Source organism: Pinus tabuliformis, chromosome 6, assembly GCF_031772625.1.
Source record: "Pinus tabuliformis cultivar Carrire ecotype Pingquan chromosome 6, CPIR1, whole genome shotgun sequence".
Classification (NCBI taxonomy): domain Eukaryota; kingdom Viridiplantae; phylum Streptophyta; class Pinopsida; order Pinales; family Pinaceae; genus Pinus; species Pinus tabuliformis.
This window is the reverse complement of record NC_142292.1, coordinates 1,638,106,841-1,638,124,248: the sequence shown is the minus strand read 5'-3', so window position 1 is coordinate 1,638,124,248 and position 17,408 is coordinate 1,638,106,841. Positions and strand designations below refer to the sequence as shown.

The 17,408-nt window shown below is 35.1% G+C and overlaps 1 protein-coding gene and 1 long non-coding RNA gene across 2 annotated transcripts; both read right to left on the bottom strand.

The window, feature by feature from the left end:
- Nucleotides 1-8,903: 8,903 nt before the first annotated feature.
- LOC149265214 (uncharacterized) lies at nt 8,904-14,626 on the bottom strand. The gene is made up of 6 exons (XM_089402163.1): nt 14,503-14,626; nt 13,520-13,558; nt 13,225-13,329; nt 11,947-12,051; nt 10,669-10,773; nt 8,904-9,799 (listed from the first exon to the last, which is right to left on the bottom strand). The coding sequence occupies exons 1-6, from the start codon at nt 14,624-14,626 to the stop codon at nt 9,147-9,149; spliced, it is 1,131 nt and encodes a 376-aa protein (XP_089258289.1). The 3' UTR covers nt 8,904-9,146.
- A 1,290-nt stretch (nt 14,627-15,916) lies between these two features.
- LOC149265213 (uncharacterized) lies at nt 15,917-17,181 on the bottom strand. The gene is made up of 2 exons (XR_016260043.1): nt 17,056-17,181; nt 15,917-16,138 (listed from the first exon to the last, which is right to left on the bottom strand). It is a non-coding gene; the product is annotated as an uncharacterized LOC149265213 (long non-coding RNA).
- Between the last annotated feature and the right edge of the window lie 227 nt (nt 17,182-17,408).

Here is a 17,408-nt window from a genome sequence, read left to right as displayed (position 1 = left end):
TATAATAATAGAACGAATTGAAGTATAGTAAGGTTTGAAGGTGTCAAAGCCAGTGTGAATGCTGACATGTCTAGCAGTGACTATTGAGACTATGACATTAGCCAGGGACTTGCACACCAAAACCCAAAACCAGTTTCTGGCCCGATAAATCTTTTGTCATGGATGACATGTTATAAATCATATACATTTCACAACTTGCTTGACCACGGTAAGATAAGCACCGTACCTACCTAATGTATAAAAGAAGACTAATAAGCAGGAGGAGGGGCAGGCAGTCCACTGCCAAAGCGATGGTTGCTATAATTAGTAGAGGAATTGTAAGAACCGTGCTCTAATATGTTTGATTTTGAGTCTGAGTCAGTAAAGAAAAATGCTCAAATGTAACTATGTGCTCCTTCAGCAACCATGATGTCATGGTGACTTGGGAGCTCCACAGGCAATTTGTGAATTTCTAACCATTACATTAACCCACTTGCAACTTCTCTCGGTAATTCCTTCCTCGCATCTCTATTAGATACTTAATAGACATTTTAACATAGGATAATGTATAAAACACAGGGAGAACATCAAGGTCTACAATGGAATTTATTATGAGTATTAAAATGTTTAGATATTTGTTTTCAGATATTCTAATATAATCCCACTGCAGCAGAGTGAGGTACAAATGTTGGAGAATTCCCAAAACAACAAATACTTTTGCCATTTTGACTTCTTTTGAAGTTGAAAATTCTTCAGAGAAATAATCCCAACAACAATGTTAAAATACACACAATAATCCCAAAATAGGGACATCCAGTTATGCCACTACAGTAAGATCACCTGAAATATCACATAGAAAACAGCCACAAACCAAAGATCGCCCATGTGGCATGGCACTGAAACCGTTTACAATGTTAGTAACAAAGTGAGGAAGGATACTATGACATTAGCCAGGGACTTGCACACCAAAACCAGTTTCTGGCCTGATAAATCTTTTGTTCACGGATGATATGTTATAAACCATATACATTTCACACTTTGCATACGTATAGAAGTTCAATTTATTTTCAAAATATAATTTAGAAGTTCAGTTTATTTGCATAATATAAAATAATTTAGTATAGTTTATTTTAAAAATAAATCTATCAAACAATTTACAAATTATAAAAATAGAATTTTATACAAACTAACACTAAATCTTGAATTCTATAATCTGAACATTTTTCACTTCATTCTTATCATCTTACATTTCATAAAAGGTAAAGTGATTTTTTAGATTTAATATCACTCTTATCTTCTAACTTTTCAAAAATCTGAACATTTTAAAATCAATTCTTACTTCATTCTTATCATCTTACCTTTCATAAATGCACTTTGTTGTAAAGTTTTTTTGCACTTTGTTGTAAAGTTTTTTTGATTTAATATCATTCTTATCTTTTTACCTTTCAAAAATATATTATTCACTGAACTTTCACTGAACCTTAGGGGCTACGGCGACAACCATTCTACTTGAATATAAGACTAACCCAGGTAGACCTTTTACTTGAATATCTAAGCCTAACCCAGGTAGACCTTTTACTTGAATATCTAAGCCTAACCTAGGTAAACCCAAAAAAGTAAAACCCTAGAGAATCTTTTTTTTTTGGTATAAACTTTATGCTTCTGATATAGTCTTGATCCATCGGAGTTATATCTTCCATATGCATGAATGTGTTTTTTGATGTGACTTCAATTAATAGTTACAGGTTCTAATGTCTCTTAGTGCATGCGACTCAACTAGGAGGCCCCCCTATACTAGGACGCACACTGCTTCTCATTTGATGGGCTTTATTACTTTTAAATAATATAGTTTCTTTCGTCTTTAGTCTTCTATGTTCATAGATATAGTACTGTGTTTTTATAAGTTCTTTTTCATAGCTCTTTGTTTAAAAGATTTAATAACAATTTTAATAGAGTTTATAATCAAAGAATATCTAGAACACAGTAATCACTTTGGTTTTTTTCTTGCATTGTGCTTTCAATTGACTTAGTAGTGTGAATTTTATTTTCTTGTGTGTGTCAATATAATGAAGGGTAATCAAAAGGATATTTTCGATTGAATAGGAATTAAGCTTTAAAATTTCAAACAATTATATTAAAAATATTTGAAGATTTTTGTTATCGAAATCATTAAAATTCTCTAGACGTTTATGAAGATCTATAAGTCTTTTAGAACTATGATTTAGTTGTCAGTTATTTTCAATAGACTAAAATTTATTTTTAATTTCATTTTTTATGAGATAGATTAGAAGCCAAATTCTACCATATATTTTACATTACACTTCACATCCTTACAAACCGAGATTGATAGATTAGATGTAATGAAATTATAGTTTGATTGAATTTACTAACAATTTTGGCATCATTGCTGAAGAAGTGTACAAACAATTTGCCTTTTAACTTATGTTGTTTTTTTTACACAAATTTGGGGAAGGAGAGATGGTAAGATGAGAGGCAAGAACTTGTGCATTACCATAGTGAGGTTTCTCCTAAAACTTAGTTGTTGCATTTTTTTCTTTAATAGTTGCATAAGTAAAGGTAAATAGAATGCATTTATAGAGAAAGAGATTCAAAAGGTAGATTCATTAGTGCTGAATATAACTACGAGTTCAAAAGTTAACCACAGAGCCGACATAATTATAATTTCATAAGTTAATAGCCCGGAGGCATAAATACACAGAACCATGAAATAGTGAGGCTGAAGCCACAACCCTCGACAACAGACCAAGTAAAGACTACAAACAGCAAACACTTCGAAATAGACAGACAGAGAAACAACGAGGCACGACCCTACCCGATACAAGAGCGTAGGAATTGTTTAACTATAGTTGATTGTTTAAGCTTAGTCAAATAGAATAAATAATGGGTGTCTAGTTCAATTTTTTCATAGATATCTATGAAATGTTTTGTCCAAGTAATATAACCTCTATGGAAGTTCTTATGCTATTTCCACCATTTCCACCATTCAATATCTAAATATAAAACACCCACATGACTTTTCATTAAGTTTTCAATGATTCCAAGTATGGAAAATTATTGTTCCATGTGAGTGATATAGGCTATGGGATTGGAATGATAATTTTTTTTAGCTCCACTTTAGGGAGTTGATGCCATGTATGAGTGATAGGATAACAAGAAAATTCATTAGAGTTAGGCCTTATGTTATTAATTGGTTCAACTCCCTCTCATTGTTATGATTGTTGATTGAATTATTATAGATTGTGATGACTTGGGATAGTTGTTTGGGGACCGAGTTTAGTTTGTTAATTTTAACATGGACTAAAGAAAACCTTTACTTAGCTAAGGATTGAGCATGACCTATTTGGTGATGCAATTCCTCGCACATAGTTCCAAGCTAAATATATAGTTTTTGAGATAGTTACTTATAGTATTCAAATAGAAGGAGATTCAATAGATTTTTTTTTATTGGAGAGTGGTACAAATGTGCTTCATGATGCTTTTTCAGGCTATTGAGATAGGTTTCAAGTAATGGGTCAAGTCAATCCATGAAGAAAATGATTACTAAAGAGATGTGCTAGGGTGATCACTCTGGTGAAAGGAGTCTATTGAGATAGGTCCCAAATAAGGGTGGGATGAGGAATTTATTTTTTCTAAGTCCTATGGAGTTATACTCCCACCCACATAATAATATGCTAGAAAAATGATGAAATTGTTAATACCATAAATTTACAAAAGAATTTCATTGATTGGTAGCAAGAAATAGGGTTTCTAGTGGCAAAATGTGCAAATGTGCTTTGACTATACTTGAATGTGGTCCCTCCATACAACCAACATAGTCAACCACTCTAGAAATTGGAGTTAAAGCATCAAACTCGTTGACCAGAGAGAAATAGTTTATTTCATTTCCTATAAGTAGAATTAAGGGACTGTATTCACTTCATTTTATTAGTAGAGTAGTTATTTCCTTTCTCTTAAGAAAGTTCATGCTATTTCCATTTACTTTCATTTAATTAGTTTACAAGTGAGTGTTGTGCCCAACAACCTCCCCCTACTAATTGGAAATATTCAACAATCATATGGGGCCCCTTCATAGTCCTCTTCCCATCAATCTAAGGATTCTAACAAAGAAATCCTTTGAAGATCACCCTTTGAATAGGCTCCAAGACTTACTTGTTGGGGTATTCTCTACTTCCCTATAAAATCCCTATTTTGGAAGTTGAATATCATAATCTATTACATCCATCATTAAACCTTCTTCTTCCAACTCTCTGACATCAATGACATTTCAGGGTATTCTTTTGTTCCCCTCACAACACCCTGTATCAAAGATCACAAATCAAATATAAATCAATTATTTCAACATTGAAGTTCTTACCCTTTCCTACTCTTCAATATTAACACATTATCAAAGAATATTTTCTTGCGTCCCTTAAGATCACCTTTATTGAGCATCAGAAATTGGAGAGAATTATTGTGAAATATTTTTTTTATCCTAACCTCCTCGGACTCCCCAATGCTAACTCTACAATGGAAAACTTTGGATTTAAGAATTCCCAATAGTCATCTAAGCACTCTCTCAGATTAATCTTTCCTGATATTAGTACTTACACTTATTTAGTATTTGTTGAAGAATCTAGAGCAAATGTAGTTATTGTGATTCTTCTTAGCATGATAACTATTTGTGAGGTATTTTAATTTTTTCTTATTAGCACAATATTCTCTTGATATCATTAGCGTGTGTATTTCTTACTTCATCAAACAGTTACCAAAATACAAGAGACAAGAACACAAGATGTTGGCTTTTTGCCAGGGCCAAAACCTCTCACTCTTTGAGAGGAAAACCCACACACAATTATTCTTATAGAGATTCCAAATGACGAATACCAAGACCATGAACCTTGAATTATTAGGCCACTCTAAGAACAACACACCAATCCTCTTCTTTTTCACTGTTGAGTTCATCATCATCATTGTTGCTTCACCGAGGTCTTTATTATCATTGCACTATCAAGGTCATCACTAAGATTACTATTGTTGCAACATTGTTGTACCTGCATAGAGATCATATATTCCTCTTCTATCATGGTGTTTAGTATCAAACCCTAGGGAGGTTTAAGGTAGGGGAAAGCAATTTTTAGGGAATAGTAAATGGGGAAGGGTAAAGATGAAGACGATGGGTGAAGGGATATTTGTATTAGAGAGGGATATAGGGTAGTAGTATGATAGTTTGGGGATGGGGGAAATTTGCTTTCAATATAGGGGGTTTGACAGCCTAGGTAGTTGTATCACCTAGGACTTAGGGTTTTAGGACAAAGGGTTAGAGGGTATGTGGGATAAAAAGGTTTAGGGAAAGGGGAGGAGGATAGAGGGAAATGTATAAAAGGGAATGAGAGTGGAAGGTAGTTTTTGGGGGAGATCTAGAGTTTAGATATAACAATTAAACGAAATCTTCAATAAAACCTTTCAAACACTTAGGAATTGACTTGAGGAGGAGGATAAGCACATCCCTTAGCTAGTACTTACTTGTTTTGAGGTTGAAATGGATTTAGAGGAGGTGAGGAGGTGACTGGAGCATTGTTGGACAAACACACAGTGCCTCGGGAAAACGCACAACGCCTTAAGGGAATGCGCAATGCCTTAAGGAAACGCGCAGTGCCAGAAGAGAACATGCAGCGCCAGAAGAAAACATGCAACACCTGCCCTGTTTCTACTGATTTTGCCCAGAACTGTGAAAAGGCTCTCTTGGGGTTTTCTCAATGAGTGTTAGGAGGCAAATGAAGCTGATTTTGAAGCCAAGAAGTCCTTTATAGGTGAGTGAATTCGATCTTTTTCTTTTCAAACCCACTTTCTAATGTTTCATTTGACCTCTTTTTGTCCTCTTTGCTAATTTTCTTTCCGACTTTTTCCTTTGCAGGTGGATGATGCTGAAGTTTTGGCAATCTTCACTTTTTACTTTAGTTTGGATGATATTGGCAATGGAGTTTGAGTAAAGAGCTAAGAATAGTGACTTACTACATAAACATAAAATTACATAAATAAATAAAAATTATTACATCTCTCTTTTTTGAAATAAAATTACAAAATGGAAAGAAATTCTTACTTAAAATCAAAATTGGAACTTTAGCAACCATGGTTACATGCTTGTAAACCATTGTTTGACTACAAAGGGATATTATTTGCTTCACTCTCATACTTTGTTGGCCTTATGCAATGAAATGGTGTTTTATTGGACCTTGGAAAATAAAACTTAGTGACCTAATGGGACCTTGAATGATTGGACTTCAGGTGGACTTGACTAACACAAACCATGATGAAAGAGCTTTTATAGTCAATGTATGCTCAACAAGACACATGAAGGTGGGCCAGCAAATATAAATTTTTGAGAGGGGATGGGGTTTCAACTTGGGCTACCATCAGTGAGTAAATTTTTACACGATGACCTAGGTGGAATGAAAAAATTCCAACATAGGACACTAGTATGATATAAAAGAGAAGTTTTGATCACTGATGGCAATATGCAAATACTGACTCTAACACGGTATTCAGTTGTCTGAAATCATTACACAACCTTAATGTTTCATCTTTATTTCTGAAAAAATGCATCGAGGCTCCCCAAAGTGACACACTTGGATGTACATACCCCTTCTTCAAAATCTCTTCAAGCTACATTTATAATCCATTTAGCTTCGATGCGCAAATAAATATTGGTGATATTTACAAGCAACTTAATGTTCTTCAAGATTTTTGGAAAAATGGTGAGCTTACCATTAATATTGATAAACTAAGAGAAGGATAAAAATTCTAAAAATTAACTCATTTTCAATTTTACTTTTATGGTGATTGCACCTACATATACTTGGGCATTAAATTTAAATTAAAACCATAGCATGAAGAAGATGATGATTTGTGGTTTGAACGCTTACTTTGGTATTGGAAACAAATGTAGGAATGTTGAGGCTTGGAACTAGGATAAGGAAAAAAATTCATTTTCAACATTTTAATTATCCCAACTTGTGAAGTTTGGGTTTGCAAAGGAATTAGATTATAATTAAATAAATCTAGAAAAGGAAATGCTCTTGAGTCCATTCTCTTGATTGAGGCATGGTGTTCTTCAATAGAAACTAAAGCCATGATTGTAAAATATAAGCATAAATCTATGAAGTTGAGTCATGGTTAGTTTTGTATCTTCTAATATGAATAGTAGCTATTATAAATTGGAAAAGGAGTGAGCTAGAGATTCTAAGGTTTAGATTAACTATACAGACATATGAGAAAAATCGATTGTACTAATAATATAGATTATGTCAAAAGTTTATAAGCATATGATATTTAACCCTAATGTTGGTAATAAAAAAGATAATGGGATCATTAATAAGAAGTGGAAATGTCACAAAGACCTTATCAATATTAATGTAGTTGATAAAGATGATTTTTTAAACATTTTTAGCTTAAAACAAACAAGTATAGTGAAGATTCATATCAATGCTAACAACGTACACAATGAACTCGTTAATAGACTAACTAAATTAAAATTTTTATGATAAAATGAAGATTGAAGATAAGACTACTTTTGAACTTGCATAGATTTAATAATATGAAACATATGTTTAGTAAGTTTAACTACTCTTGACGGCTCCCTAGCTTACTAAATTGCAATGATTTTGACTCTTTATTTTATTGAATTCCTAGAGACTTGGTAGCTTTGAAAGATTGGTTGTCACTATTACACAAGGTACCTAGTCTAACTAATAGATGAACTGACCTTTTTTTGGGGGCACTTTTTTTTTTGTCATTTTTCCGAAATCCCGTAAGGGTTTTTAAGAATCATAAGTTTAAGTAGCTTAATCTGCAAAGTTTGAGTGTCTCATGGGTTTTTTAGAGTGTTGAATCTGTTTATGCATTCAAAAGTGCATTTTAAGCAACAAGAAATCACACTAGTTTGAGTGTCTCATGGGTTTTTTAGGGTGTTGAATCCATTTATGCATTCGAAAGTGCATTTTGAGCAACAAGCAATCACAATATCACTAGAAATTGTATTGTTGTATTCCGTCTAAAAATCCATTTTATACTTCACATACAACTATTTCATAAATGCCACATACAGACCAATAACAACATGTCTCCAAAACTTGAACCTATTTTTCACCAAATCATTGTAGCTAAGATAAAATAACCACAATATTCAAATATATAAATAATATTATAATAAATATATAAATAATATTATAATAAATAGTAATTAAAAACTGAAATTTAATCGAAATCATAATCTTAAATAAATGAAATTATTTTTTAAAACATATATATATAACTCAAAAATCTGAGAAGGAAAAAAAAAAAAAAACAACGAAATTCTCACACCCTTAAAATTATTTATATCATATTTAATACAATAAATTTTATTAAACAACATCATAACTATGATAGATTTTTACACCTGGACAAAAAATATCATATCATATTTAATACAATAAATTTTATTAAACAACATCATATAAATTTTATTAAACAACATCATAACTATGATAGATTTTTACACCTGGACAAAAAATATCATGATTTTAGGTGCAATAATATTTCTAACTAAAACTAAAATATATAATTGAAAAAAAAAAACATGTAACACCAATGGTAAAAGCCAAATGAAAACCAATTTATTCCCGGTCAAATGGAACCAACATTTTGTAATACACACATTTAACGAGAAAGCCCAGAGGCAGACATATATATATGAGATTCACTTTCACGATTTTCTTTTATTTTCACTTCATTTTATACTTCCAAACACAAAACCAAATTCCCCGTCAAATGAAAACCAATGTCCTGTAAGTGCACAGAGGCAGACATATACAGATATTGATTCTCTGTCTGAGAATTCTCTGTATTGTTGCTGGACTTCAATGGAAATAATAAACGCACGAATCTATTTATCCACTGAGAACTTTTAGAGCATTATTTGTTCTGTTCTCTTATTGCTGGACTTACAATAAAAAATACAGATCCTCTGAGAATTCTCTTATTGCTGGAAATAGGAAATTATTGGTGGAATTCTCTTATTGCTTGCTGGGGTTACAATGGAAATAGGGTGCCCATTAAACACAAGAATCTGTTTATCCACTGAGCAGTGAGAACTTGTGCAGCATTATTGCTGGACTAAAATTTAGATGTCATATGGGAGCTTTATCCAGTGAGAACCTGTAGAGCATGGTTTGCCTGTAGATGTGGCCGGGTTGGACAATGACAGAGGGGAAATTAGGCTGATTCACTGCATTGGGGAAACCCTGAGTCTCGAAGCACAGTGCTGTGTGTGGCTTGTGCAGGAAGCCCCCTTTGCCCACAGTGTGTTTGAGATTATTACTGGTATAGAACTGCATCGCTGGAGCAGTGGACCACACCTCCATCACCCTGCGACTCCAAGGATCCTTCATCCTCGCAGCAATCCTCAGCCCATTCTTCAACTTGGGTCCGTCCAGAACATAATTGTTATCGAACCCAGGGGGCCTCTGCCTACTCTTCACTTTATTAATTCTGGTGCCAACAATCGTCTCTTTCCTGAAGTCCAACGGAGTTCCCTCCACAGGCAATATCTGGCCTGTTGGAATCAGATGATCATCTGTGGGAGTATAATGTGAAGCCCATATTTTGACAGCATTGTCCAGTATATCCCTACTGCTGTTATGCCCTGCAAGGTTCCAGTAAGCATGAGTGGTTAAGCTCACAGGCGTAGCTTTGTTCCTCGGTATTGCCTCATAATCAAGTCTCAGCTCCATGTCTCCACTTATTGTATAAGTCACTGATACATCCAGGTCACCAGGAAAACCTGCATGACACTATTCTTATTTTAAATAACAGCAAACAAAGATTTACTATTAGCTGCTACACCCCCAATATGATTATCTGTCAACAATATTAATAATCAATAATTAAGGAGCAAATATCCCGTTCTTTTAGGTGAGTTTTCTGGTCGGAATTGTGATGGCTGGGTTGAATTACAATTCTTTGATTATTGAAATTGCAGTGAGGAGCTTTTCCAATGAAAACAGGGTCTACAAATCCATTTCCATTTCATTGGTAAAATTGCAGTTTTCAGAATTGTGATTTTCCATCCATCAAATCATTAATGGAAGAAACAACAAGTTCACCAGCATCTCTCGTAGTTATCAGGGCAGTTGATAGGTCTGCAATTTCCCTCCTAATTATGAGGGCAGTTAATAGGTCTGTAATTCCCCTCAAGGCAGGCAGTTAGTAGGTCTGCAATTCCCATCAAGTTCATTCCATGCTTCAAAATCTCCCATCACTTCACTTTAGCACCTACCAGTATTTTCAACTTGGGAACCCACAATCCCTTATTTCAACCAAACCCCATCCAAGGAGATGGGATTTTAAAATCTGTAGAAATGCAGGCTTGGCTTCTACATGGGATGGGATGGGATTAGATGAGATCAGCAACTATTCCAAAACATTGCTTATTATTTTTCTAAATGAACGCTGCATGCATGTTAATGGAAGTCAATAGCTTAATTTGCAGGTTATATATGCATCAGCATAATGGTTAATATTTTATATGAGTAAAATGGAAAATGTCAAGATGTTTAAATTTAAATACTTATGTACAATAACAACAAGAATGAGATGAGAATTAGGCCTCCCACCCATATTCTGAATCCACATTAAATCTAGATGGCTCACCTTCTTCGCCGTCCACACTGTGGTAGGTGAACTGAATAGATGGCTTCCTCCCTCCTCTATACTTTTGCACTTTCCATAGCACATTGTCGAAGCCTCTCAACCCTCCTGTGTTCACACATACCATACCACCACTCTGTCATCAGTATGCAATCCATCATTATCTGTTCACATACTTTTACACTTTTGTTATAGACTTTTAGTTATCCACATATATGCAATATTTTGTTACAGGCCTTTGGTTAGCGACATAAATGCAGAGCTGCAAAAAGAGGAAGGCACCCAGACATTCATTCACCATGGAGAGTGTAATCCAAGAGACAATAACAGTTGTACCCTCATAGTCTCCTTGAGTGATATGAACCTGGTAAAATCAAAGCCCTAAACATCAGCTGATTCTTCCTTAGATGCCATTTAAAAAATTAGACTGTTCATTCAAGTTGAAAATAACAAAGAAGAAGAAGAGACAGAGCTACCCAATATGATTATCTGTCAACAATATTAATAATCAATAATTAAGGAGCAAATATCCCGTTCTTTTAGGTGAGTTTTCTGGTCGGAATTGTGATGGCTGGGTTGAATTACAATTCTTTGATTATTGAAATTGCAGTGAGGAGCTTTTCCAATGAAAACAGGGTCTACAAATCCATTTCCATTTCATTGGTAAAATTGCAGTTTTCAGAATTGTGATTTTCCATCCATCAAATCATTAATGGAAGAAACAACAAGTTCACCAGCATCTCTCATAGTTATCAGGGCAGTTGATAGGTCTGCAATTTCCCTCCTAATTATGAGGGCAGTTAATAGCTCTGTAATTCCCCTCAAGGCAGGCAGTTAGTAGGTCTGCAATTCCCATCAAGTTCATTCCATGCTTCAAAATCTCCCATCACTTCACTTTAGCACCTACCAGTATTTTCAACTTGGAAACCCACAATCCCTTATTTCAACCAAACCCCATCCAAGGAGATGGGATTTTAAAATCTGTAGAAATGCAGGCTTGGCTTCTACATGGGATGGGATGGGATTAGATGAGATCAGCAACTATTCCAAAACATTGCTTATTATTTTTCTAAATGAACGCTGCATGCATGTTAATGGAAGTCAATAGCTTAATTTGCAGGTTATATATGCATCACCATAATGGTTAATATTTTATATGAGTAAAATGGAAAATGTCAAGATGTTTAAATTTAAATACTTATGTACAATAACAACAAGAATGAGATGAGAATTAGGCCTCCCACCCATATTCTGAATCCACATTAAATCTAGATGGCTCACCTTGTTCGCCGTCCACACTGTGGTAAGTGAACTGAATAGATGGCTTCCTCCCTCCTCTATACTTTTGCACTTTCCATAGCACATTGTCGAAGCCTCTCAACCCTCCTGTGTTCACACATACCATACCACCACTCTGTCATCAGTATGCAATCCATCATTATCTGTTCACATACTTTTACACTTTTGTTATAGACTTTTAGTTATCCACATATATGCAATATTTTGTTACAGGCCTTTGGTTAGCGACATAAATGCAGAGCTGCAAAAAGAGGAAGGCACCCAGACATTCATTCACCATGGAGAGTGTAATCCAAGAGACAATAACAGCTGTACCCTCATAGTCTCCTTGAGTGATATGAACCTGGTAAAATCAAAGCCCTAAACACCAGCTGATTCTTCCTTAGATGCCATTTAAAAAATTAGACTGTTCATTCAAGTTGAAAATAACAAAGAAGAAGAAGAGACAGAGCTACCCAATATGATTATCTGTCAACAATATTAATAATCAATAATTAAGGAGCAAATATCCCGTTCTTTTAGGTGAGTTTTCTGGTCGGAATTGTGATGGCTGGGTTGAATTACAATTCTTTGATTATTGAAATTGCAGTGAGGAGCTTTTCCAATGAAAACAGGGTCTACAAATCCATTTCCATTTCATTGGTAAAATTGCAGTTTTCAGAATTGTGATTTTCCATCCATCAAATCATTAATGGAAGAAACAACAAGTTCACCAGCATCTCTCGTAGTTATCAGGGCAGTTGATAGGTCTGCAATTTCCCTCCTAATTATGAGGGCAGTTAATAGGTCTGTAATTCCCCTCAAGGCAGGCAATTAGTAGGTCTGCAATTCCCATCAAGTTCATTCCATGCTTCAAAATCTCCCATCACTTCACTTTAGCACCTACCAGTATTTTCAACTTGGAAACCCACAATCCCTTATTTCAACCAAACCCCATCCAAGGAGATGGGATTTTAAAATCTGTAGAAATGCAGGCTTGGCTTCTACATGGGATGGGATGGGATTAGATGAGATCAACAACTATTCCAAAACATTGCTTATTATTTTTCTAAATGAACGCTGCATGCATGTTAATGGAAGTCAATAGCTTAATTTGCAGGTTATATATGCATCAGCATAATGGTTAATATTTTATATGAGTAAAATGGAAAATGTCAAGATGTTTAAATTTAAATACTTCTGTACAATAACAACAAGAATGAGATGAGAATTAGGCCTCCCACCCATATTCTGAATCCACATTAAATCTAGATGGCTCACCTTCTTCGCCGTCCACACTGTGGTAAGTGAACTGAATAGATGGCTTCCTCCCTCCTCTATACTTTTGCACTTTCCATAGCACATTGTCGAAGCCTCTCAACCCTCCTGTGTTCACACATACCATACCACCACTCTGTCATCAGTATGCAATCCATCATTATCTGTTCACATACTTTTACACTTTTGTTATAGACTTTTAGTTATCCACATATATGCAATATTTTGTTACAGGCCTTTGGTTAGCGACATAAATGCAGAGCTGCAAAAAGAGGAAGGCACCCAGACATTCTTTCACCATGGAGAGTGTAATCCAAGAGACAATAACAGCTGTACCCTCATAGTCTCCTTGAGTGATATGAACCTGGTAAAATCAAAGCCCTAAACATCAGCTGATTCTTCCTTAGATGCCATTTAAAAAATTAGACTGTTCATTCAAGTTGAAAATAACAAAGAAGAAGAAGAGACAGAGCTACCCAATATGATTATCTGTCAACAATATTAATAATCAATAATTAAGGAGCAAATATCCCGTTCTTTTAGGTGAGTTTTCTGGTCGGAATTGTGATGGCTGGGTTGAATTACAATTCCTTGATTATTGAAATTGCAGTGAGGAGCTTTTCCAATGAAAACAAGGTCTACAAATCCATTTCCATTTCATTGGTAAAATTGCAGTTTTCAGAATTGTGATTTTCCATCCATCAAATCATTAATGGAAGAAACAACAAGTTCACCAGCATCTCTCGTAGTTATCAGGGCAGTTGATAGGTCTGCAATTTCCCTCCTAATTATGAGGGCAGTTAATAGGTCTGTAATTCCCCTCAAGGCAGGCAGTTAGTAGGTCTGCAATTCCCATCAAGTTCATTCCATGCTTCAAAATCTCCCATCACTTCACTTTAGCACCTACCAGTATTTTCAACTTGGAAACCCACAATCCCTTATTTCAACCAAACCCCATCCAAGGAGATGGAATTTTAAAATCTGTAGAAATGCAGGCTTGGCTTCTACATGGGATGGGATGGGATTAGATGAGATCAGCAACTATTCCAAAACATTGCTTATTATTTTTCTAAATGAACGCTGCATGCATGTTAATGGAAGTCAATAGCTTAATTTGCAGGTTATATATGCATCAGCATAATGGTTAATATTTTATATGAGTAAAATGGAAAATGTCAAGATGTTTAAATTTAAATACTTCTGTACAATAACAACAAGAATGAGATGAGAATTAGGCCTCCCACCCATATTCTGAATCCACATTAAATCTAGATGGCTCACCTTGTTCGTCGTCCACACTGTGGTAAGTGAACTGAATAGATGGCTTCCTCCCTCCTCTATACTTTTGCACTTTCCATAGCACATTGTCGAAGCCTCTCAACCCTCCTGTGTTCACACATACCATACCACCACTCTGTCATCAGTATGCAATCCATCATTATCTGTTCACATACTTTTACACTTTTGTTATAGACTTTTAGTTATCCACATATATGCAATATTTTGTTACAGGCCTTTGGTTAGCGACATAAATGCAGAGCTGCAAAAAGAGGAAGGCACCCAGACATTCTTTCACCATGGAGAGTGTAATCCAAGAGACAATAACAGCTGTACCCTCATAGTCTCCTTGAGTGATATGAACCTGGTAAAATCAAAGCCCTAAACATCAGCTGATTCTTCCTTAGATGCCATTTAAAAAATTAGACTGTTCATTCAAGTTGAAAATAACAAAGAAGAAGAAGAGACAGAGCTACCCAATATGATTATCTGTAAACAATATTAATAATCAATAATTAAGGAGCAAATATCCCGTTCTTTTAGGTGAGTTTTCTGGTCGGAATTGTGATGGCTGGGTTGAATTACAATTCTTTGATTATTGAAATTGCAGTGAGGAGCTTTTCCAATGAAAACAGGGTCTACAAATCCATTTCCATTTCATTGGTAAAATTGCAGTTTTCAGAATTGTGATTTTCCATGCATCAAATCATTAATGGAAGAAACAACAAGTTCACCAGCATCTCTCGTAGTTATCAGGGCAGTTGATAGGTCTGCAATTTCCCTCCTAATTATGAGGGCAGTTAATAGGTCTGTAATTCCCCTCAAGGCAGGCAGTTAGTAGGTCTGCAATTCCCATCAAGTTCATTCCATGCTTCAAAATCTCCCATCACTTCACTTTAGCACCTACCAGTATTTTCAACTTGGAAACCCACAATCCCTTATTTCAACCAAACCCCATCCAAGGAGATGGGATTTTAAAATCTGTAGAAATGCAGGCTTGGCTTCTACATGGGATGGGATGGGATTAGATGAGATCAACAACTATTCCAAAACATTGCTTATTATTTTTCTAAATGAACGCTGCATGCATGTTAATGGAAGTCAATAGCTTAATTTGCAGGTTATATATGCATCAGCATAATGGTTAATATTTTATATGAGTAAAATGGAAAATGTCAAGATGTTTAAATTTAAATACTTCTGTACAATAACAACAAGAATGAGATGAGAATTAGGCCTCCCACCCATATTCTGAATCCACATTAAATCTAGATGGCTCACCTTGTTCGCCGTCCACACTGTGGTAAGTGAACTGAATAGATGGCTTCCTCCCTCTATACTTTTGCACTTTCCATAGCACATTGTCGAAGCCTCTCAACCCTCCTGTGTTCACACATACCATACCACCACTCTGTCATCAGTATGCAATCCATCATTATCTGTTCACATACTTTTACACTTTTGTTATAGACTTTTAGTTATCCACATATATGCAATATTTTGTTACAGGCCTTTGGTTAGCGACATAAATGCAGAGCTGCAAAAGGAGGAAGGCACCCAGACATTCATTCACCATGGAGAGTGTAATCCAAGAGACAATAACAGCTGTACCCTCATAGTCTCCTTGAGTGATATGAACCTGGTAAAATCAAAGCCCTAAACATCAGCTGATTCTTCCTTAGATGCCATTTAAAAAATTAGACTGTTCATTCAAGTTGAAAATAACAAAGAAGAAGAAGAGACAGAGCTACCCAATATGATTATCTGTCAACAATATTAATAATCAATAATTAAGGAGCAAATATCCCGTTCTTTTAGGTGAGTTTTCTGGTCGGAATTGTGATGGCTGGGTTGAATTACAATTCTTTGATTATTGAAATTGCAGTGAGGAGCTTTTCCAATGAAAACAGGGTCTACAAATCCATTTCCATTTCATTGGTAAAATTGCAGTTTTCAGAATTGTGATTTTCCATCCATCAAATCATTAATGGAAGAAACAACAAGTTCACCAGCATCTCTCGTAGTTATCAGGGCAGTTGATAGGTCTGCAATTTCCCTCCTAATTATGAGGGCAGTTAATAGGTCTGTAATTCCCCTCAAGGCAGGCAGTTAGTAGGTCTGCAATTCCCATCAAGTTCATTCCATGCTTCAAAATCTCCCATCACTTCACTTTAGCACCTACCAGTATTTTCAACTTGGAAACCCACAATCCCTTATTTCAACCAAACCCCATCCAAGGAGATGGAATTTTAAAATCTGTAGAAATGCAGGCTTGGCTTCTACATGGGATGGGATGGGATTAGATGAGATCAGCAACTATTCCAAAACGTTGCTTATTATTTTTCTAAATGAACGCTGCATGCATGTTAATGGAAGTCAATAGCTTAATTTGCAGGTTATATATGCATCAGCATAATGGTTAATATTTTATATGAGTAAAATGGAAAATGTCAAGATGTTTAAATTTAAATACTTCTGTACAATAACAACAAGAATGAGATGAGAATTAGGCCTCCCACCCATATTCTGAATCCACATTAAATCTAGATGGCTCACCTTGTTCGCCGTCCACACTGTGGTAAGTGAACTGAATAGATGGCTTCCTCCCTCCTCTATACTTTTGCACTTTCCATAGCACATTGTCGAAGCCTCTCAACCCTCCTGTGTTCACACATACCATACCACCACTATGTCATCAGTATGCAATCCATCATTATCTGTTCACATACTTTTACACATACTTTTACCTTGGAGAAGCATCTTGAAAATAGTCGTTAAATATGGGAATTTCAAGTCTTTTAACTATGGGGGTAAAAATTCATTTTCTTTAAGTTCATTAGCTTTTAGCTGCCCTATTTTATTTTCAAATTTTCTTCTCAGAGTGAACTTTTAATAAGGCTATTAGATTA

Coding starts and splice junctions, on each gene's coding strand:
- LOC149265214 (XM_089402163.1), bottom strand. CDS start 14,626: ATGGTATGTGTGAACACAGGAGGGTTGAGAGGCTTCGACAATGTGCTA. Junction 10,774..11,946: donor CAGTGTGGACGGCGAACAAG/GTGAGCCATCTA, acceptor GTGTGAACACAG/GAGGGTTGAGAGGCTTCGAC. Junction 9,800..10,668: donor CAGTGTGGACGGCGAAGAAG/GTGAGCCATCTA, acceptor AGTGTCATGCAG/GTTTTCCTGGTGACCTGGAT.